Source organism: Orcinus orca, chromosome 5 (assembly GCF_937001465.1).
Source record: "Orcinus orca chromosome 5, mOrcOrc1.1, whole genome shotgun sequence".
In the NCBI taxonomy this organism is placed as follows: Eukaryota; Metazoa; Chordata; class Mammalia; order Artiodactyla; family Delphinidae; genus Orcinus; species Orcinus orca.
This window is the reverse complement of record NC_064563.1, coordinates 27018720-27042765: the sequence shown is the minus strand read 5'-3', so window position 1 is coordinate 27042765 and position 24046 is coordinate 27018720. Positions and strand designations below refer to the sequence as shown.

At 39.0% G+C, this 24046-nt stretch overlaps 1 protein-coding gene across 4 annotated transcripts in view; it reads right to left on the bottom strand.

The window, feature by feature from the left end:
• GK5 (glycerol kinase 5) overlaps window positions 1–24046 on the bottom strand; it is a 76356-nt gene that overhangs the window by 8133 nt on the left and 44177 nt on the right. The window contains exons 6-15 of one of the 4 annotated variants that reach the window (XM_033402780.2): window positions 22692–22767; window positions 22061–22122; window positions 21518–21591; window positions 21253–21313; window positions 19720–19846; window positions 18408–18512; window positions 8566–8699; window positions 2157–2260; window positions 1234–1293; window positions 735–868 (exon numbers count right to left, since the gene is read on the bottom strand). In XM_033402780.2, the coding sequence (XP_033258671.1) occupies window positions 735–868; window positions 1234–1293; window positions 2157–2260; window positions 8566–8699; window positions 18408–18512; window positions 19720–19846; window positions 21253–21313; window positions 21518–21591; window positions 22061–22122; window positions 22692–22767 (937 nt within the window). Of the gene's footprint in view, window positions 1–734; window positions 869–1233; window positions 1294–2156; window positions 2261–7779; window positions 8125–8565; window positions 8700–18407; window positions 18513–19719; window positions 19847–21252; window positions 21314–21517; window positions 21592–22060; window positions 22123–22691; window positions 22768–24046 lie in introns of those variants that run through there. The other 3 variants (XM_004278220.3, XM_049709829.1, XM_049709830.1) reach the window with 3 other exon arrangements.

Below are 24046 nucleotides of genomic sequence, written 5' to 3'. Positions count from 1 at the left end.
ATCTCCTCTATATGAAGAGGCCACCATGACTGGACCTCTATGTACCTCTCCAGCCTCCCCTCTTGCTCTCATCCTATCAGCACCATAATGGGCCAGTACCTTTGCACGAGCTGCCTTCTCTACTGGACCACTCACCTCTATTCTCTCCTCACCTGGTTGTCTGCTAACCCCTTCAAAATTGAACTATACGTTGTCGCCTCTGGGAAAGCCTACACCAATTGCTTGATACTGTGGCTGTTCGCTGGGCTTATCACAGAAGAATAATAATGGGTTGACTTGCTTGACTGCTCCCACTGGAGACTCCCACAGCAGGGACTATATCATTTACACTCTATTATTCCCAGCAGAGACTCTCATGAAGCAGGTGCTCAACAAACGTTCACTAAATGAAAGAGTGGAGTGGTTTCTAATGCCAAAGACAAGCTTATCTAATCAGAAAATTTACCCAGAGACATTCCCTTGCTAAGGACCAGAGCAGTTGAGAATTAGCTTTCCTGGTCTCATTCTTCTGACTGAAGGAGAGCACCAAGGAGGGAGGAGGTGCAACCAGGCCCACCCACAGAAGAGATCACTGGAACATTTTGTGAGTGATGTGCATATGTGTATGGGGTCTAATGGACAGCAAGGCTTTCCAGACCCTCTCTATCTATAATTTTGTGATTTGGGAGGAGAAATGCTATCTGTAAGAAATGGTTTTGCAAGACAGCTCTCGTTTTAATAAAACCCACACGTACCAACAGCAAGGCCAGCTAGAGAAGCTGCACCTACGCAGGACATATCAACGTGGACGGGTCTGTCTATCGTCTCATTAATCAGGTCTGAAGTCATCTGCATGACAAAACTGTTCTTACAAACTCCTCCATCTGCTCTGTGGGGAGAAAGATATTGGAGATAAATTACTGTAACAAAAGCATAAATACATTATTAATTCTTTTTTAAAAAGCCACATTTTTTTTTTAGATCCTCGATTTTATTTTTAAAGTTTAAAGATTCTTATAATACACATATGGGTGCTAAGATCCTCTCAGATTCCATATTGGGTTTTATTCTCCTTAAATCCAAAATTAGCTTTCCTTCCTCTCCAAATTCCTATGACCAAGAATTTTGTTGCAAAGAAGGTAAGCATAAGTTCTTTTTGAAATCCTGAATAATCATAATCATGAAAATGCCAACAGCAGCTACCACTTAACTTCCAATTTCTAATTAAATCTATTAGAAACAAAGTTTACCTACCGGATTTTTCTTACAGGAATGTGGATCTCTTTCTGCATCACCTCATATAACTGTTTGTTTCTAGTTAAAAAAACAAGGAACCTATTTAGAGGCAGTTCATATCATAATAATTCTCTGTTTTTTTCCAATCTAGAATAATAACTGTGGTTTTATTTACATGACATTTATAAAATATGCAAAAGAAAACACTAAAGAAATATATTAGGCTAACTGGATGTCAATAACAGATGGTCAAGTAAACAAGCGGTTCAGGCCCTTCTGTTTTTCACTTTGATGCAAAAGAACATAATTTTTATTTCAGAACTAAATTTAATCTATTACCATTCCTGCAAATAAAAATTTAAAGCAAGCATCCATTTAATAGGTATGGATGACACACCATAAATAGCATCTAATAGAAATCAAATATAAAAAGAATGATTTTGTAATCAGAGAAAATGTTATTTTAAACATTACAAATGTTCCATTTGTTCCATTCATGACAGCTGCGTTTTTAATTTTAATGAGCTACACCTGCCCCGTAACAAAAAGACCAAAAGAAATATACATAAAGAATAATTCTGATGAGTCAATCTTTGAGTATAAAAGAAGCATTATTAGTTAGAATTCTCCTTCATGAATAAGGAAATAAAAGACTTTGAAAGTCCAAATTTTGAATCCTTTATGCTTAATAAATTGGATATTTTAAAAATCATTCAGTTTTCAGATATCAAATCTAAGTGGCACTGGTACTATTAAATGTGAAAAAAAAGAGATGCAAAAAAATTAGTAATAAGAATAGATTATATCATATACAGTATGAATTAAACTAAAGGTATAAACAGTTAAAATTAAGAAATTTAAAAATTTAGTTTAGTAGAAATTAATAAAAGGAAAGAGCGATACTGTATGGGGAGGGGGGAGTTTTAGGCAGGTTCTGGTACCTGAAAGCTATGGACTCCAATATTGCTCGTACAAGGTGGTATTTATTGGTGGAAGACTTCAAACCCATAAAAGAGGCACATGCACAGGGGTCATTTAATGGAGCCTGAAGTAAAAGACAGTAATATATTATTACTGCTCTAAATTATATCTATAGACTTGAAGGTATATTATACAATAAAAACATAGCCATGTTAGAAAAGAAAAGAATGCTCATTTAGAGATAAATAGTTTTAACATAAATGATAGCCCCAAAATGATGTTAACTATTCAAATAACCTTTTGATAGGACTTAAGCAAGGATGAGTCACAGATACTAGACTTCTGGGCTGGATCTTCTGTTTGCACCTGTACCAAGAAAAGGGACTGAAGCCCAGAGTAATAGATTATGAAGTGCTTAGCTTGATATATGAGGAAAATGGAAAGCAATGCCAGTATTTCCCCTTTTCTCCAACTGTAAAGTGTTTACACTGAAACTGTTTACTATGTAGAGTGGTTTTTTGAGGATATTAAGTTACACTTAAGATAAAAAAACTTCAACGCAAAAAAAGTGTTTTCCAGTGTCATAACTTACACCCAATATGTTGTCAGACTTTCAAAGTAAACTCTATTTCTTAGCTTAAATAGTGTTTTTTCTTTTATTTTATATATTTTATTTATTTTTGGCTGCATTGGGTCTTCTTTGCTGGGCATGGGCTTTCTCCTAGTTGCGGTGAGCGGGGGCTACTCTTCCTCGTGGTGCACGGGCTTCTCATTGCAGTGGCTTCTCTTGTTGCAGAGCACGGGCTCTAGGTGTGCGGGCTTCAGTAGTTGTGGCTCGCGGGCTCTAGAGCACAGGCTCAGTAGTTGTGGCGCACGGGCTTAGTTGCTCCGCGGCATGTGGGATCTTCCCGGACCAGGGCTCAAACCCGTGTCCCCCGCATTGGCAGGCGGATTCTTAACCACTGTGCCACCAGGGAAGTCCTAGGCTGGGTCATTTATGATATTAGGCAATAACACTAAAGAATCTGCCTGCCAATGCAGGGGACACGGGCTCGAACCCTGGTCCAGGAAGATCCCACATGCCGCGGAGCAACTAAGCCCGTGCGCCACAACTACTGAGCCTGTGCTCTAGAGCCCGCGAGCCACAACTACTGAAGCCCGCATGCCACAACTACTGAAGCCCGCACACCTAGAGCCTGTGCTCTGCAACAAGAGAAGCCCCCGCTCGCCACAACTAGAGAAAGCCCATGCGCAGCAACGAAGACCCAATGCAGCCATAAATAAATAAATAAATAAATATTTATATTAAAAAAGAGAACATAGAGCTGTAGATTTAAAAGAAAAGAAAAGAAAAGAAATGACCCTGCCTAACATCTGCGTTTAAAAGGCATAATCTTGAGCTGGAAGTATGTATTCATCAGATGAAGTTTGTATTCATCTTTGTGTAGCCAGAAATGCAAGACAATTCTGGGACACAAAGATGAAACACAAAGATCCCTGTCAGGCCTTGCCATCTCACAAGGAAGCAGACAGAAGAGTCCCAACACACCTACGCAAAGTCATGACAGAGGGACAGGCTAGTGTTGTCAGGAAATGATGGTCCCCAGAAGCTCCTTCTAGCTTCAGAGCTTGACATACCATCTTTCCCTGGAAAACTTTCTACCACACCTCCTCCTAGTTAATCCTACTCGCCTTCCAAATTTTGGCTCAGCTTCCTCTGGGAAAACTTCGAATCCCAGAAACTAGGTCAGTTTCCCCACTATCCATTTTTATGGAACCTTGTAACTTCCCATCATATCATGTGCCAGTTTATAATCACAGATATTTGTGTGATTGCTGAAACTCCATCTTCTGTGCTGCACTGTTAGCATCACAGGCAGAAACTCATCTGATGTGCTCACGGTGTGTCTCCAGGGCCTAGCACTGCACCTAGCCCCACACAGGGGATCAATACGCATTTCTTGAATCCATGAACAAATAATACTTTTCCTAATGCCTTAAATGAAGAAATTCTATATTACATCTTATCTTTATCATAGCCATGATTTTCCTCCTTGTGATCTTATCTTTCAAATTTATTTTGAAAGATAATTTTTCAAACTTATTAAAACATCTTTTGGTGATTCACTCAGTAAAAGCTAAGTTATATAGTAAAGCTGGTCTATATACCAAGTGATATAATACTGTATGACAAAGGTGGGTCAGACTCAGCCAGTTCAATTAGTCCCTAGTAGTATGTGATGGGTTTTTTGTGTTTTTTATGGCTGTGCCGCGTGCCTTGCAGGATCTCAGGTCCCAACCAGGGATGGAACCTGGGCCCCGGCAGTGAAAGAGCTGAGTCCTAACCATTGGACAGCCAGGGAATTCCCTTGCTATGGTTTTTTTCTGCGTAAAAATTACTTCTTCCAATATACCACATAAAATCCTGGCCTGAAATCACTTTTGTACAAATAGCTATGAACATAATTTACCGTTAGTAATAGGCCAACTTGAGGAGTTATAAATTCCATAGAAACCTAAAAATTTCTTAATAGGTTACAATGTCCCTGCATTTGTTAGTCCAACTGAGTCTCTCTTTGGGATGATAAAGTAGGAAAAACACTGGCAAGGTACTTTTAAGGGCCTGGTCACACCTTGCCAGGGCAGACAGCCTCCAGCCACACCTCCAATCTATCACTGCCAGGCCCATCAAGTGAGCTTTCCAGAACAGCAGGACTCAGCAAAGTTGTGTGTGGCTCTCTAAGCTAAACCAGCAGACTCCTGCCCGGGCCACAGGTCCTTGTCCCCACTGGAACCTCAGCCTAATCCGCTGGGGACTTGCACAATGGTTAAGGCCACCATGCCTCTTGTCCTTGTCAACCTAGACCCTAAAAGTAAGTTCTTCTGGCTCCAGTTATGTATTCCTGTTGTCAGAGTATTTTATGCTCTCCCAGGAAACAGCAGAGCGGTTAAGAATCTGGACTCCGGAGTCCTAAAGCCAGCCCTGTCACTCACTAGCTGTGTGACACTGCCCAAGTGATAGAACTGCTCCAAACCTCAGCTTCAGAATGGGATGATAAGAGTATCTTCTACCTTGTTGAGTGACTGAGGATTAAATGAGACCGACGCGTGTAATGAATTTAGGACAGTGCCTGAGACATGGCGAGTATTCACAGGTTAGCTGCCACTATAATTTATATTTTAATTGTCATTTCTTACTCAAAGCCTTCCCACTATTACTCATTTTCTTCATAACTCTTTTACTATGCCTTTTCAACTTTTCCTTCTGTTGTCAATAAACTCCTCTAACTCTTAAGAGACGTGCCTTCCACTGATTTTGTGGTTGGTTGCTATAACGAGCCTGGCTCTGTGCTGGGCAAATGGCTTCAGCTGCAGCTATGGAGGGGAAGGTCCACAGGCTTCCATACACAAGGACCAGAAGGACTGTTCTAGCCGCCCATGACCACCGTCAGCCACCATGCATCTGCTGTCAGCAGACACGTCGCCTCCCCTGTGTTTGCTTAGGCCCGCATCAATATCGTGCTTTATATCCCTTTACCTTTCCATGGCTCAGATGCCCCAGTCACGCACAGAACTAGGGGGGGAGTTACAGGGGGAGGGGTTCTCAGCAAACTGCTTGAATCCTTGTCTAAAGCAGCCATGTTTCATGCCCTAGTCCTACTGCTGCCACCACAACTGCAGGGGGTGAGCACAAGTCTGTCCAAGGCTTGAAAAGACAAGGTGGCCCAATCAGATTCCCTCCCCTGGAATCCGAAAGAGGAAGCGCTTCAGAGGGAACAGACGCGAAAAGGATGCACAAGATGGAAAAAGGTTGTTGTGTTTATATCCAAACTGTGAAAAGGCAGAAAGTATAAGGAAAAGAATGACAGTTAAACAGAAGCTATGAGGAAGAAAGTGTATAGAGCAAAGCTGGTAAGGAGAAGGGAAAAGCAGAGCCACAGAGAGGCAGAAACCACAGAGAAGAACACTGAGAACTGCTATGTCAGTTGCTAACTCCTTTCCAATCCTGGTGCTCGGGACTGTGTGAACAGCCAGCTCCTCTTGGGCGGGCAGGGGAAGAGAGGGAGGTGCTCAAGCAAGCCTGTTCCTTGCAAACCCAAGAACCTTCACTGGAGCATGACTGCTCATCCGCTGAAGACTGGCACTTGGCTCACGGTCCTGCCATCCTACTATGTATGGCCAACATCAGAGTAACTTTAACGTCAGGTAGATGACCACTGATTCTTGCCTCTGATACCTGTGAGGGATGCTCTGCTCTAGCATGCCCCTCCCCAAACCTAGACAAAGCCACAATGGCTGCACCAATTGATGCCACTCTGTGTACAGCCCTATGCTCCAGCCCATTCCCTAAAGTGGCTGCCCCACAAGTTCCCCCTGTCCTCGAAGTTCCTCCAATGCCCCTTTCTCAGATGACACCCCTGAGGCTATTAGGAGCCTTCAATATCCTGCCCCCCATTACCTGCAACTGTAACAATATTCTAAAATTAAAGGCAGTATCATAGATACTTGACCCTTCCTTCCTTCCATTCTCCTAGCCCGCATTTTCTCTAGTTGTTGACGTTAGCAACTTACAGGTGATCTCCCCACTATTTTCTGAACAGCTTAGTATCAACACACTATTGTTGTTTGAATTAACTTTTGGTTTCCAATTAAGAGTTTCATTTTACTTCAGGAAATAACGAGCCTGCGGTCCTACCCCACCCCACCCACTTCAACATACTGCCAGGTTGCAATCATGGCAGCACAGGGACATTTTGTTAGCAACATGAAATTAAAATCACATCTGTGATAGTGTTGTCTAATCTTTTAGACTTTAGCTAAAGTTGGTTTTTCTAATCACATAGTTTACATTATTTTTACAGGCATATGAACCGGTGGAGAAGTTAGAGTTGCCAAGACAGAGTCACAACTAGGTCCTCCAGCACATTTTTCAAAAAGGGAAGAATCCACAGTAACCTAATTAAACCCTCCCTTTGCTGATGACAACTATTCATCCAACCTTCCTCCTTAAACCTCAATCAGACAAATATTCTTCATTACCTGTCCTATCATGGATGCCATTTAGGTGCCTCACATCACTCTGAAGAGGATGCAATGCAACCTCTTTATGTAGTTAATAAACTTTTAGTCCTTTGTGATAAAGTATATAGAAGGAAATTATTACAGATATTAAAATAATGCTCATTTAAAAATCTAGTTTGAAAATATGGTATTTTTAGGGATTTAAAACCATCCTGATCTAACTCCTTTCACCAGGTTCTACATTGTATTATCCAAACTTTTAAATTTTGGATTTTTTGTAACTGATTGCTTGAGTATAGATGGACTAGAAGAAAGGGAAATTTTTATTTTTTGAAAGAAAAAAATATTTAGAGGAGTATTAAAGGACTAATTATCCCCCCAAAAAGGAATTTTGTTTATAATAATATACTTGAAAACAGTTTGTAAAAGTCTTTGTAACACTATGCTAAAATTAAAGGTAGTATCAACAGATCTTTCAATTAAATACAAAGTTAAATATTACAAAATCAAGTATTTTACTGAGTTCACTTTTTAGTTAGGCAAGGTAACCAACATCCCACATCATAACGGTTAATGAAAAGAAATTCTGATGTTTTTTTAAAATGTTAGGGACTTGCCTGGTGGCACAGTGGTTAAGAATCTGCCTGCCAATGCAGGGGACACGGGTTTGATCCCTGGTCTGGGAAGATCCCACATGCTGCAGAGCAACTAAGCCCGTGCGCCACAACTACTGAGCCCATGCGCCACAACTACTGAAGCCCGCACACCCTACAGCCCACACACCACAACTACTGAGCCCATGTGCTGCAACTACTGAGCCTGCGTGCTGCAACTACTGAAGCCTGCGCGCCTAGAGCCCATGCTCCACAACAAGAGAGGCCATGGCAATGCGAAGCCCATGCACCACAACAAAGCGTAGTCCCAGCTCGCTGCAACTAGAGAAAGCCTGCACGTAGCAACGAAGACCTGATGCAGCCAAAAAAAAAAGAAAAAAAAATTAATGAAACTTATAAACAACTGAAAAAAATAAGGTATAATATATACCTTAACATTATTTTTCTAATTCTCAGTGGTACACCTCCTCTAACTAAAGAATGCTGATCTATTTTCCCCCACTGGTAAATGGCTATTTTTGGTCATGATAAAGTAACCATGGGTCTTATGTAAAAGTTCTATAATAAACCTGCCAACTTTTAGTTTTCACAGAGATGGAGTTCTGAACAGAAGCCAGCAGAATTTGCCCTGCCCTCTCGTGGAATTCATGCTAGGTCAAAACACAACTTCTCAGCTCTAGAAAGTACCTTTCACCTCAGTTCTGTTCAGTGCCCACATTTTCAGATACATAATATTAGGTGTGAGTATGAAGAGGGAAATGTTTGTAATTGCCATTAACTTAAAAAAAAATACCTGCAATCCACTAAAAGATGGAACAAAATAAACTCCTTCAGAATCTTCCAAACTTCTGGCCATTTTTTCAGTTTCAGCAGCATCTGTGAACAGATCTGCAAAAACAAAAACAAACAAACAACAACAACAAAACCCTAAAACAAAATGAAGGGGTTGGGGAGGGACAAACAGAATTATGTTATACGACTAGTATTCACCTGCATCAGCATTTATTACGAATATAATGTGAGAGGTCGCTCACTTAAAAGGGTCAACACAAAGGCAATCTGCTCTAGTGCTATCTGGGTTCTCCCACTGCAGAGGTTTATGGCCCATGGAAAGGACAAGGGAGACAGAAGACCCTCTTAGATGGGCTCTGGATGTAACAGGCCTTACTTTTTTCCTTTAAAAATAATTGGGCTGTTTAAGAATTAATTCTATGTGTTTTTTGGCATTAAAAACTTTATTCTCCTAAAGGTTATACCCATTCTAGTTTTCTGATGAAAAGATCATCTACCTATAACAAACAAGAGAGTCAACTGAAAAACTATTCCATCTAAGGAGTTCAGTAAAGGGCCAGTAACACAGAGATACACTAAAAGTCAATCTTTATAAAACAAACAAAAAATCAAGATCTAATTTATTTAGTATACTTTTTTATTGAAGTGTACATATAGGAAGATGCACAAATGCTAAATGTACAGCTGGATGAATTTTCACAGTGTGAATACACCCAGGAAACCAACACCTAGGTCAAGATACCAACTTCTTTTGCTCAACATCATGTTTGTGAGATTCTTTTGTTACAAGTAGTTGTACTTCATTCATTCTCATGCCTGTATAGTATTCCATTCTCACCATACACAGTTCATTCAATTATTCTACAGCTGATATGCATATGGGTAGTTTCCAGTTTTGGGCTAATATAAATAGGCCACTTTGAACACTCATGTACCTTCTTTTTGGTAAGCGTATGTATATATTTCTGTTTGTTATATACCAAGGGATGGAATTGCTGGTCCTAGGATCTTCACATTTAGGACTAGCTTTTAGCAGATATTGCTGAATCGTTTTCCAAAGTGGTTTTGCCAATTTAAGGCTCTTGCCAGGCATATGAGAGTTCCAGTTATCCCATATTCTTGTTAACAATTGATACTGTCTATGGTTTTCATTTTCACTGTTTGGTGGTATTGCACAATAGCTTGATTTTGTATTTCTCTGTTGACTAATGAAGTTGAAATCCTTTTCATTGGCCATTTGGATACCCTTGTTTGTAATGTGACTCCTGAATAAGCATGTGAGACTGACAGCATAGATCAGATGCAAAAGATCAGGAATTGGTCATAATAAATATTGCTGGCCTTATACAGTAATACTTAAGTTGGTTTTATTTTCTTGTATGTTTTGTTATTCTTATAATGAAGAATTGATTAAAGACAAGACGTTTAAGGAACACCTATGATAAAACTATGGTTAATGAGGATCGCTCAATAATTATTACAAATTTTACTCAAAATGACAGTTATCAGATCCATAAGTTACATTCATTTGTTCAAAATGTCCAATAACACATCAAAATAGACAGCACTTCAAAAACTAATATATTAAGAAGAAAACACTGCTCTTAAAATCTATACTTTGAAGAAATCATGTCTAAATGTCTAAATTTTTCAACCAAGATGTGGAAAACATACTAGATGGCTGGTTTGAGGAAAGTTTTTGGTAACAGACAAAGAAACAGGGGGAAGAAAATCTAGTTTGTCCACATTCTTTACTGGTTGTTCTGTCCTTGCTTGAAGAATTTCTCTAAACAATCTTCTACCTAAAATGCTCACCAATGAGCTGATTAATGGAAAGTCCTGTGGAGTAGGCAGACTTCACTCTGTCTCTCCCAGTGAATGCAACTAAGAATCCTGGATGCAATACACAGAAAAGCTATCTGAAGACTCAAAAGAATAAGCTAGCAGTCCAACCAAGGAACTCTGAGTACCACCAAACCAGCAGTGAGTTTCCTGTTTTTTATTTTCTCTGATATCTCCTGTCCTAGAATCAGGGACAGCCTGAAACCTGAAACTTGGGTCTGTACACCAGGTACAAATATGAAGAGCTTCTGAAGAAGCCCCTCTTTTGGTCTGAGGGGTGAGAGTCAGGGGTCTCCACAGGACAGAGAGTGGGGAAATGATCCTGTTTTTTTGTTTTTTGAATGTTTTTTCATTCTACCTGAATGAGAGAGAAAAAACATTGTATCTTCATGTTTTTGCAAAAACAAATAGGAAGGATAAACCAAAAACAAATGTAGTGATTATCTACAAGAGGTAGGAAGACAGGGTGAAAGGAGAGGAGAGGGAGTCAACTGCTTCTTCTTTTATGAATTTGACTTGGAAATCATGTTAATATTCCACATCAAAAAATGTTTTTAAAAAGGATGCAGAGGGAAAAAAACTAAAAATGAATGGTAACAGAAACAAATGAACCCAGTTCTTTTCAAATTAATAAACTCACCGAAGGGAGAAGAAAAAGAATTAATCCAGGTAATTTGAATAGCATGCTTGGACCATATACCCTTAATATAAAGAAAAAAAAACCTTTGAACATTGTTTGTTGGAGTGGTATGGGTCTAGTAACTCAAACTCTTTGGTGTATATTTTAAGATTGAGCAAATAAGTACATACTATTAATGTTGTTGGGAGCCAGGTTCTCGACGTGGTTTTTTCCACGTCGAGAAAAAAACAAGTGGGAGACAAAAATATAGAACAGGGACCCTTCTCTCTCACACACACACACATTTCCAGCTCTGCTACAAAGGCATTCCAGTCATTGTTCTTTGATGTTTTTTAATTTTTAATTTTTTTAAATTTATCAAATTGTACATTTACTTATTGGCTGCACTGCATAGCTTGTGGGATCTTAGCTCCTCAACCAGGGATTGAACCCGAGCCCTCAGCAGTAAAAGTACGGAGTCCTAACCTCTGGACCACCAGGGAATTCCCCCAGTCATTGTTTTTATTTTTTTAATAAATGTATTTATTTATGTATTTATTTTTGGCTGCATTGGGTCTTCGTTGTTGGGTCTTAGTTGCTGAGCACGGGCTTTCTCTAGTTGCAGCGAGTGGGGGCTACTCTTCATTGCGGTTCGCGGGCTTCTCATTGCAGTGGCTTCTCTTGTTGCAGAGTTTGGGCTCTAGGCGTGCGGGCTTCAGTAGTTGTGGCACGCGGGCTCAGTAGTTGTGGCTCGCAGGCTCTAGAGAGCAGGCTCAATAGTTGCGGCCCATGGGCTTAGTTGCTCCGCAGCATGTGGGATCTTCCCGGACCAGGGCTTAAACCCATGTCCTCTGCATCAGCAGGCAGATTCTCAACCACTGCACACCAGTGAAGTCCCTCATTGCTTTTAAATACCATTTCCCACTAAAAGGAGGCAGGGTTCATTGGAAAAGTGGCTAATTCCAGGGCAGGGATACAAAAAACACAAGATGAGCTTAATACCACCTTGTGCCAGAAATTAAGAAAGTGCTCAAAAATAATACAGATAGACACTTCAAAGACATAGAAGCCAGTCTGAGGAAGTTTTCACTGGCCAAATCTGGGGCTATTTGAGCATGAAAAAAAATAAACAAATAAGAACGGTAAAAATTATAACCTGCTGAATAAAATAAGAAACCATGAGTTTATACCAATAATAAATTAACAGAGGAGAAGGGAAAGCTCTTCCTTATATAACAGAATGCTAACTAATAAACAGAGGGAAAAATGGAGTTAGAAAGCACCATTTTGCAACTATCAGAGTGAAGACTGATCCGGGTAGGAATCATCAGTGAAAGCTAAATTTAGGGGATGGGGGAAGTTTGGTGAGAAAAGGGGTATCTAACTAATCTCAAAGTATCTCACCACATATTATTTATTACAAAAAAATGGTAATTATACAATGGAGAAATCAGAAAATATCTTATGCACTTGAACAAAACTGACAGAACCAAAACAGGAGTAAGAGGCACTTTGCATCTCCAGGTATGTATTCTGAGAAAGACACATTATCACTTATGTATAATTTCAGTCCAAACTATATAACCTGGATCTAGACATGAAACACCCAAATTGAGGGACATTCTATAAAATAACTGACTTATATTCTTCAAAAATGTCAATAGAAACAGAAAAGTTGATGAAACTGTTCTAGATTAAAGGAAATTATACAATAAGCAATCCTGAACTGGACCCTGTATTGGAAAAAAATTGCTGTGAAGGACAGGATTGGGACATCTGACAAAAGTATTGTACCCACCGTTAAATTTTCTGAAGTTAATAACCATGCTTTAGCTATGTGAGAGAATATTCTTGTTCTTAGGAAATACATAGTGAAATACTACAGGGAAAGAAGTAAGATGCACGCAAGCTATTATCAAAGAGCTCAGAAAATTATATAGATATTTATCTATCCTATAGCATATTGGATGGATAGATGGATGGGTGGGTAATAGATAGATAGGTAAAGCAATTATGGCAAAATGTTGAAACATAGGGATAATCTGGGATAAAGGGTATACAAGAATTTTTGTACTATTTTTACAAGTTTGAAATTATTTCAAAACAAAAAGTTAAAACAGTTCTCATTTTCTCTTTCTCCATCCCCCCACATATACGTATATAAACTCACTGAAACGTATATAGGGTAACTTAGATATGTTTAAAAGAGATTTAGTTTATCAATCTACCTTTTATGATTTGCATACTTTTATCATTTTTGGCTTGGAAATTTAAAATGCTTCTCTTTATTTGCATATTAATAAGCATTCATCATTTTCATCTAAGTATTAATTTTTACAGAATTATAGTCATTTTCTTTATTTTCTGGACACTATTAAATTGTGTTTCAAATGTTTTCCTTGGCCCTATGCTACTTAAGAAAAGACATTTCAAATTTCCATGTGGCTAAGTACCATTTAAATACTGTTTTTACTATTCATTTCTAACTGTATTACATAACAGGCTGAGATGTTCCACTCTTGTTTTTTTTGGGTTTTTTTGTGGTACGCAGGCCTTTCACTGTTGTGGCCTCTCCCGTTGCGTAGCACAGGCTCCAGACGCGCAAGCTCCGCGGCATGTGGGATCTTCCCGGACCGGGGCACGAACCCGTGTCCCCTGCATCGGCAGGCGGACTCTCAACCACTGCACCACCAGGGAAGCCCTGTTGTTATATATTTTTAATAAGTTTATGTATTTATTTATTTTTGGCTGCGTTGGGTCTTCGTTGCTGCGCCCAGGCTTTCTCTAGTTGCGGCAAGCAGGGGCTACTCTTCATTGCAGTGCGTGGGCTTCTCATTGCAGTGGCTTCTCTTGTTGTGGAACGCAGCCTCAGTAGTTGTGACGCACGGGCTTAGCTGCTCTGTGGCATGTGGGATCTTCCTGGACCAGGGATCGAACCCGTGTCCCCTGCATTGGCAGGTGGATTCTTAACCACTGCGCCACCAGGGAAGCCCACTGTTGTTGTTATTTTAATCTTCTGTTTCCTCCATGACATCTGCCTCTGTGGGAGCCACCTGTTGTGCTTTGTCGAACTTGGTCACCCTCCTTCAAGGTACTGGATGTTCTTGAATGCTTTGTGCTCTCCTTCAGGTCACGCTTATGGGGTTGGCAGGCAGTGAGAGGTAAGGGAATGAATACCCTTGGCTCTCGGGTTTCTCAGAGTATGAGAAAGATTAGGCCTCTCCACTTATCCTGGAAGAGGAGCAATTCAGACCAATCAGTACTGACGTCCACTGTTATCAGGTTCTCCCAGGAGTGGGGAGGCCCAGCTTTTCCTTCTCCACATCTGAGGGGATTTTCTCTTGACTCAGCCGGCTCGATCCATAGAGAACACCTACAGGGTCCTCACCAGCCTCTGGTATTTTCACCAATAACGCTCAGTTGGTGCCCTCTACAGACCCTGGGTCTGCACAGTCTCCTTGACAACTCAAAGTTTCATTCATGGCTGGGTTCCACTCCAGCTGCAGCCATATTTATCTTACTGTGTGTCATCCCAGCAGGAAGCAAGGGGGATGCAAGACCATGAACAAAAACTCTACTCACTAGCAATAGCATGTAACCATTCACCACCACCTAATTAGTTCCTAGATGAGAGAATGTTTATCTCATCTCCTCTAATGAGAAAGGCTGTTATCTCTCTTCGGAAGAGACCCAGAGAGAAGAAATCAGTTTCCTTTATTTCTAGTAAACAAGAGTCCTGGGTAATTTACAATGTATACTGGGAGTCTGATGGAGCTTGCCTGGAGCAGGCAAATGTGACATGTAGCAATTAAAAGTGGAATTGCTAGGGAAAAGATGTCCCCTGACCCAAGTTACCGGAGGACAACAGAGATGGGAACTGTCTCAGTTGTAGAAAAGAAATAGGGCATTCTTTCAGTTCCTTAAATAGGCCATGCTTCTCCCTGCTCAGGGCCTTCTTCACTGGTCCTCTCTGTTTGGGCTGCTCCTTGACCAAGTGCTTCTCCCATCTGTCCAGCCACTCTTGTTCTAACTTCAGTCCTAGCTGAAACATGACTTCTTTTTCTATTTTTTATTTTTTTAGTTGCAGATGACTTTTATTACAATAAATTATTTATTTATTTATTGGTTTTGGCTGTGTTGGGTCTTCGTTGGTGCACAGGGGCTTTCTCTGATGGCGGCGAGCAGGGGCTACTCTTTGTTGCCGTGCGCGGGCTTCTCATTGCAGGGGCTTCTCTTGTTACGGAGCACGGGCTCTAGGCACGTGGGCTTCAGTAGCTGTGGCACACGGGCTCAGTAGTTGTGGCACACGAGCTCTAGAGTGCAGGCTCAGTAGTTGTGGAGCATGGGCTTAGTTGCTCCGCGGCATGTGGGATCTTCCCGGGCCAGGGCTCGAACCCGTGTCCCCTGCATTGGCAGGCGGATTCTTAACCACTGCACCACCAGGGGAGCCTGAAACATGACTTCTTTAAAGAAGCCCTCTGATTCCCCAGACCAAACAAAGCCCTCCCTTTAGAAAGAGATCACTGATTCTACCTCTACTTCTCTTTCCTGGTACTTAACACTAATTTCTTTTGTTTTTTTCCATTATTCATTTAATATACATCTTTCCTGCTAGACTATAACCTCCGTGAGGGCAGGGAGTGACTGTCTTATCCACTGGTGTCTCCTAGCATGTACAGGTCCAGGTTCGTACTTAGCACTTAACTACTTGTTAACTGAATAAAAGCTGGATGACATAGAAATATTTCTAAGATTGAGATAGCAAAATAGAGAACAAAGAGTGAAGGGGAGCCGAGATGGACCAGATGAAAAGGAAAAAGAGATGATCCCATAGGGACTCAAGGGGGAAAAAAGTGAGAGAATTGGCCTGTGTGAAAAAGATTAAGAAAATAAATCTGAAAGCCAAGATGAAAGTGGCTTAAAAGAGCTTTCGTGCCTGAGCTCGACGGAGGCATTCAACCCAGTAAAGGGGTAGGAGGAAGCCACCATTCAGAGTGGAACAAACCCAGCATGTCACACAGACATAAATTCTCAGAATACACATCTTCAAGGAAATGACAGGGTCACTCAGGCTCTTATGCACTGTGTTTCTCCTGAACATAATTCAGTTATTTTCTCAATATACTCATTAAAGTGAATTCTCAGAACAGAAAGAGATATATTCAAATAAAGGTCAACTTTTTTTTACATTTCAGACAGATGTATACCAGTGATGTTTAGCTCTGCCAATGATTGAAATTTTTAAGTAAATAATTCAACTCTGAATTCTCTCTCTCTCCAGTCAGACAAATGGTCCTGCTTCCTGCCAGAGATGGGACTGGTCTTTAGGAGGGGCTTATGTGTCCACTGGAAATCACACCGCTTTTCTAGGTCAGGGCCATTTAGCTCCATCCCCCAGAAAAGAGTTTTCATCATTTGAGAATCACAGTGAATGAGCCCCAACCCAGCAAAGCAGTGGAAATGATTCCCCCTGATAATGTGTACATGATGTCAAAGGAACTTGGGAAAGATTTTTTTTTTAACGAGGCATGTGAAATTATTCTGCTTTTTCTTTGCACTTTTTTTTTGGCGGGGGGAAGGAGTAAAATTAATAAAAGGTATAACTAAAAGAGAAGAAATAGGTAACCTATATTTTCTATTTCTGATAATTCTGAGTTGACTAAAGATACATGTCCAAAAAATTAAAAGAAGTACATTTAAGGAAGAATAGACTTTTAAGTGATAAAAAGCTTCCAAATAAACAATTTGTTGTTGTTGTTAATAAGTAATCTTATGATGATAATGCAGGTGCAGGCTTATAGAGAAAGAGAGAGAAAGGAAGAAATGGATTGGCATTTTCCTCCTGAAGTGTATGTTTTCTGCCAACAGAATTATCTTTGTCTTTAAACAAATCAGTTTAGTTCAAATCAGCAAAGTAGATAGCAGAGCCCCTCATAATTTAATCATCAGACATAACTATTGTTAATACTTTGGTATATAACACTACATACTGTATGCATTAAATATGGTTATATAATATATAGGCTCTTCATTATTCACAACAGTCAAAAAGTGGAAACAACCCAGATGGCCATCAACTGTTGAATGGATAAATGCTGGTTCATCCATATGGTGGAAAATTATTCAGCAATGAAAAGAAATGAAGTAATGATACATGCTACAACATGGGTGAACCTTGAAAACATTACATGCTGAGTGAAAGAAGCCAGTCACAAAAGACCACATATTGTTTGATTCCATCCATATGAAATGTCCAGAACAGGCAAATCCATAGAGACAGAAAGTCGATTAATGGTAGCTTAGGGCTGGGGGGTAGCACAGGGAGTCACCGCCAAGGGGTAGGGGGGCTTCTTTTATGGAGAACAAAAATATTCTAAAATTAGATTGTGGTGATGGCTACACAACCCTGTGAAAATACTAAAAAATACTGAATTGTACCCCTTAAGTAAGTGAATTATTTGGCATGTGAATTATATCTCAAAAAGCTGTTTTTAAAAAAAAGCAAAAAATATTCATACAGGCTGTTCTGTGACTGCTTCATCCCTTCCTTAATGTATCACAGACAATGTTGCATGTCAATAAGATGTGCAACTACACGGTTATTTGTGACTACAGTATTTGTGTTATTTGTACAGCGTTCCACTATATGGATGTACTGACATTTACTTACTTAACGCTTTATTGTTAGACAGGAACTTATTTCCAATTGCCGTGTTAAACACCCATGTATGTACACATGTCTTTGCACACCTGTATGATTATTGTCTTAGGAAACAAAGAATAGACCTGAGGGCCAAGGGTCTGTACTCTATAAAATGATACATGTTGCCTAATTGCCCTCCAGAAAGGCCATACTAATTAAGGTTCATCGCAATGGAAAACAAGAATACTTTTCTCTCTACGTTTCCATCAATGCTGAGCATCGTAGAAGTAATTAACTTCTGACAATCATAGGAGACATCAATTTTTAAATGTGTATTTCTTTGATTATTGAATTTAAACAGCATATTTTAACAGTCACTTGATTTAAAAAATACCTATTCCTCTGCCTTTTGTCCAATTTTTTGGTCATGTTTTTAAATTTTTCTAACATATGCCACAAATTGTCCTTACCAGTTTGTCTTTCAACTTTGCTACAGCATCTCTCCCTACACGTTCTAATGTTTTCTATACTTACATCTATTATTCTTTTTCTTTATGGTATCTGGCTTTAATGCCTAGCCTTTTACCATTCCAATGTCATAAAAATAACATCCTGTATTTTCTTCTAGCACGTCATTTTATTTCATTTCATTTGAATCATCCATTCGTGCTGATCTGCGATCCTGTGGCTTTCCTGAGTTATGTCTGGCCTATGAAATCTGTTGAAACAGACGACTCACCTAACTGTTGAGCCCACTGTATGGCAGTACCGGTGTCTGCTGCATTGCCTTCAGCTAAGCACACCACTTCTTGCCCAATCTTCCACCCAATTAATGGATAAAAGCCTTAAAAACAAATAGACAATATAAGTCACACAATAAATAGTGAATTCATTACAGAGAAGTCTACAGTGGAACAATTTGATTATCTCAAAAACTAGCAACATGCCTGTGGAGTCAGACTGCCTGAGTTCAAATCCCAGCCCTCTCTCATTTTCTAGGTGTGGTCTTACAAGTTTCTAGTTTCTTAGTCTCAGTTTCCTCGACTGTAAAGTGGTCTACCTCGGAGAGCTTCTGTGAAAATAAACTGAAAAAGGACTTAGGGCAGTGCCTGGCATAGAAAAAGAACAATAAATATTAGCTTTTAGTAGCTACAAGCATATCTGTGTCTCTAGAAACACAGAAACAATATTTTAATTGAGAAATTAAAGGTTATTATGAGATTGGTTTGTCAGACAACTAACCATGCTATTGCATTTATCTGTAGTTACTAATTTTTTTTAACTCTTTATTGAATTTGTTGCATTAGAAGGCAAAATCTTAACCACTGGACTGCCAGGGAAGTCCCCGATCTGTAGTTTCTACACAACGTTCCTAAATAGAAACAATGATCATTCTTCTGGTTTTTTTTTTTTTCATTTAATTTAATTTTTATAATGATCATTTTTCCAGCTTTCATTTTCCCAGTTAGGGAAAAAGGAAGAATTTTAGGGGGATGAAAGGCAAGAAAAACATTTTTAAATCCACCTCTTAGTAACCATGTTAGGAGACCAGAGCTCAGACTAAGAGCCCCAAGCTCTCCTGGGTATAGTTACACAATCTAAATTTCTTGGTTTGTGCATTCCAGGATTTCCTCCATTAGAGAGAGCAAATTCTTAGCAATTGTCATTAAAACCCTAAATATGCATGGATCACTAGTTGAGAAGTACCACCGCCAAAAAGTATCACAAAAATAAGAAATTCTAACACATAAAAGAAATTTTAGAGGCCTAGAAAGATGTTTTCAACAAATATAACATGTATTATAGGTAAATATTTGGAAAGCTGACCAAAATACCCTAGTCTTTCTGAACTTTTCCCTAAAATCTTTCTCATTTTTTAGTGCTTTTAATTTAAGAAAAAAGGGAAATGAGGATTAACTGTCTCTAAGAAGAATAATGAAAAATATTAGACAATATCCTTAATATAAAATAATAAAATAGTGTCACAAAAGTTAAACAAGTAAAAAGAAGGGATATTTTATTAATAAATAGGATATATTCTAACTACCTACCTCCAACACTCTGTTGAGGGTTATTTCCAGTATTAATATCCAAAAATGTCCCAGTTCCCATGGTTAACTTCACATCTCCTGTCTGGAAGCAGCATTCTCCAAACATGGCTGATTGCTGGTCAGCAACCTGCCAAAAACATTCAAAATAAGACCTTGGGCCCTTAGCAGTGTTCCATTTCACTGTATCCCACTGTCTTACTTATTGTATTCTCATGGTCCACCATTTTATTTCCTTTTCCTTAAAAAAAGGAAACAGAGAGCAACAACTATACGATAGGAGTCTCTCTAGGACTAATGTTATGGGGATAACTAACGTGTCTCAGGAATTTTCAGCAGTCTACCTACTTCACCACTTTTAAGTATCATAAGAATAATCTTAGAAATAAAAGTCAGAATAAAATTTGTCCAGAAAAAAAAAATTTGTCCAGAAAAAAACAACTAAGATTGTTCATTTGCAACTTGCAAGCATTTTCATTCATTAGTCAAAATAACTGGCCACACAAATTTCTCTTTTAATAAGAGAGATAGGTGTATAAGTAGATGTAGGTTAAAAATATACATTTCCCAAACAAATATTTTTGTTAAAAATAATTATAACTTTTTTTTTTTCTCCACATCTCACGGCTTGCAGGATCTCAGCTCCCCAGCCAGGAATTGAACCCAGGCCATGACACTGAAAGTGCCAAATCCTAACCACTAGACCACCAGGGACTTCCCTATCACATTTGGTTAATGTAACTACATGTAGATATATATACAGCAATATTTTAAGGACTAAAACTCATCTGAAGAATGCTTTCTCACTAATCTATGTCTTCTAGCCATACCTTAATCTAAACCTGAGCCTACTAAGACTGATCCTCTCCAGGAATTTGTAACTTGAGAATTTAATTCCCCTCCCCTCACTTGATTTCTCCACCTACCATAGTGACTGCCCATCTAGGGACAGATGCTCTATACCTCCTGTTTAAGCTGTTACAGGAAATTAAAGGCAAGATCTGAGTTTCTATAATCAAGAAAGAAACCTCAAAAATCAGAAACAGCTAATTTTTCACTCATCCACAAATTCTTTACCAGCTAAGTAGATGCTGATGAAGGATTTTATAAAATGTAAATATATTTCTTCTTTACTTTAATTGCCCTATCACGGTTTATCATTATACTATGTCATATATAAACTAAGCCTTGGCCCCATCACGGTTTTTTATCTCAGAGTATTAAATACAAGCCACACATTACTCAAAATACAACATTTTAAAAAACTTTAACACAGTTTTCTGAAAAACTATATATAGAGAAGTCAGAAAAGGTTATAAAATATTTCCATGATAGAACACTGGCCCACGGGTCCCTTTTCCAGAAAGTGGAGAACACTTCTGATTATATTGAGAGCCCTTTAAGTTAAAAAGAAAAAAGATACTTTAACTTTATTCTGCAAGGACCTTTTTTGTTTCTTAAATCTAATCCTAACTATTCATATACATTCATTTAGTTTATACTATACAAGGAGAAGCCCTCAAGTTTTCTACTTACCAAGGCCACTACTGGTATAGGCACGCCAAATATCTCTTCATCCACTGATCCAAAATTGTGGCTTCAAATAAAATTGGTTAAAAAGTAAGTTATAGCTCTAGAAATATTAATTCTAAAATTCAGCAAATTGTTTTTAGCGTAGGCCAAAAAGTTACATAATGAACATACAAGCACCTCAAACGTATAATAAGATGCTTTTCCCCACACAGGCCAGGTGAATTCAGGGACAATTTTGCTGGTTTCCATGTCTGATTTTCATTATTACCTTGTATCCTTCACGGGAGGCAGCAGAAAGAGCGGGATTGAAAGCAGGGAGGTGATGAGCTTACTCCAACACATCTGAGCACAGAAACATGTCATCAGAATCCAAGCTAAATTACAGAAAAATTGGTGACTCAAAAAGAAGGGAAGGGGCTTTCCTGGTGGCTCAGTGGTTAAGAATCTACCTGCCAATGCAGGGGACACGGGTTTGAGCCCTGGTCCGGGAAGATCCCACATGCCAGGAGCATCTAAGCCAATGCACCACAACTACTGAGCTTGCGCTCTAGAGTCTGCGAGCCACAACTACTGAGCCCACGTGCACAACTCCTGAAGCCCGCGCGTGCCTGGAGCCCACGTGCCTAGAGCCCACGCTTCACAACAAGAGAAGCCACCGCAATGAGAAGCCCGCACACCGCAACGAAGAGTAGCCCCCGCTCGACACAACTAGAGAAAGCCCGTGAGCAGCAATGAAGACCCAATGCAGCCAAAAGTAAAATAAATAAAATAAATAAATTCAAAAAGAAAAAAGAAGGGAAAAAAACTTTACCTCATATGGGTCAAAAAGTCCAGTTGTACTGGCATTTGAAAAATCTGTGGCAAATTCAGAACCTAAATTTATATTGGAAATAATTTATTTATGATCAGGTAGCATAAATCAACACCTATCCCTAGTTTATAGTCTCAACCTTTGTCTGCCCTCAAATTCATTCCAAAATGTGTATTTCCAGTGCAAAGTCTCCAAAGCAATTTCCCACTAAACCTTTTTGAAATTTTATACTTTACAAAAGCACTTTCAGGCACATTTCCATATCATGATTCCCAGTTTAAAGATGTGGAAAGGGGCTCAGAGAAGCAACGTGATTACCTATAGCTATACTATAGGTATAGTTGCAAAGTGGTAGATTAGGAATTGAACTCAAGTCTTACCACTCTCGAAATTACAACTGTTCTTCGGTCTTATGTTTGAGGTTTCATCACAATTTTAAAATCACCCTCCTCTTAGAATAAATCTGAAATTAATCTAGCTTTAGTATAATATGAAGTAACTACGGTACCAAAGAAACAGTATGTCTGGGATATGGGGGAAAAAGTTTCAAACTTCCACTTTTTTCAGATAAGTCATTTCTGTCAGTCAAATTCCACTTACTTGAGATACAGATCTATCAAATCATCTTTACCTTTTGTGAGTTTATGTAACAACCAGGTATCAATAGTCCCAAAGCAGCAATTTTCTTCTTCAATTGCCTTTCGCACCTTGAAAACACAACAGCACAAAATCAATTCAAAAGGCTAAATTATTAAGTGCATGACTAAGTGCCAACCACTAAATACAATATAATCCCATTTTTTATAAAAATTAATATATACATAGAGAAATAATTTCTAGAATTTACCCCCAATGGTTCTAAGCAATTACTATAGGGTATGAAAGGCTTTAGTTTTACACCAAGAATGTTTACTTTTGTGATGAAAAAAACAAAGTGTATCTCTTTTTCAGTTTAGATATACAAATATGTCTAAATATAGAAAGTCTAAAATGGGATGGCACAGTATGGCTCATAGGTCAAATCCAACCTGTTGTCTGTACCTCAAGTTAAGAACATTTTTGTAATTTTATAGTGGTTAAAAGAACAGAAAGAATACCTTGTGACAGATGAGAAGTATATGAAACTCAAATTTCCATGTCCTTAAATAAAGTTTTACTGGAACACAGCCATGCTCATTTATTTATGTATTATTTATGGCTACTTTCATGCTACGATGGCAGACTGTTTGTGACAGAATCCTCATGGCCTTTAAAGCCTAAAATATTACTTACCTGGAATGTCACAGAAAAAATCTACCAAAAGAAACAAAAGAATCAAAACCTCTTTAAACTAGCCAATAGAGAAATTGGCATGCTTGTAAAGATATCATTAACTTACTGGAAAACAATTCCACAAATCCTACTTGATCACCTCTTCAACTCCTATTTGTCCTTCAAGACTAGCATTTCTTGGGTGTGCCTAACCCAGTACCACACGGGCAACTTCCATATAGCCATTATCTCATAGCATCATTACTTCCCTAAGCTCCTTAAGAGCAGGAACTAGATTGCGTTTATAACCCCAGCACTAGGAGGGTTCCTTTCATATAGCACATGTTAAAAAAAAACTGGAGAAAATATTTTCAAATAAAGCAACTGACAAAGGATTAATTGCCAAAATATATAAGCAGCTCAATATCAAAAAAACAACCCAATCCAAAAATGGGCAGAAGACCTAAATAGACATTTCTCCAAAGAAGATATACAGACTGCCAAAAAACACAGGAAAAGATGCTCAACATCACTAATCATTAGAGAAATGCAAATCAAAACTACAATGAGGTATCACCTCACACCTGTCAGAATGGCCATCATCAAAAAATCTACAAGCAATAAATGCTGGAGAGGGTGTGGAGAAAACAGAACCCTCTTGCACTGCTGGCGGGAATGTGAATTGATACAGCCACTATGGAGAACAGTATCGAGGATCCTTAAAAAACTAAAAAT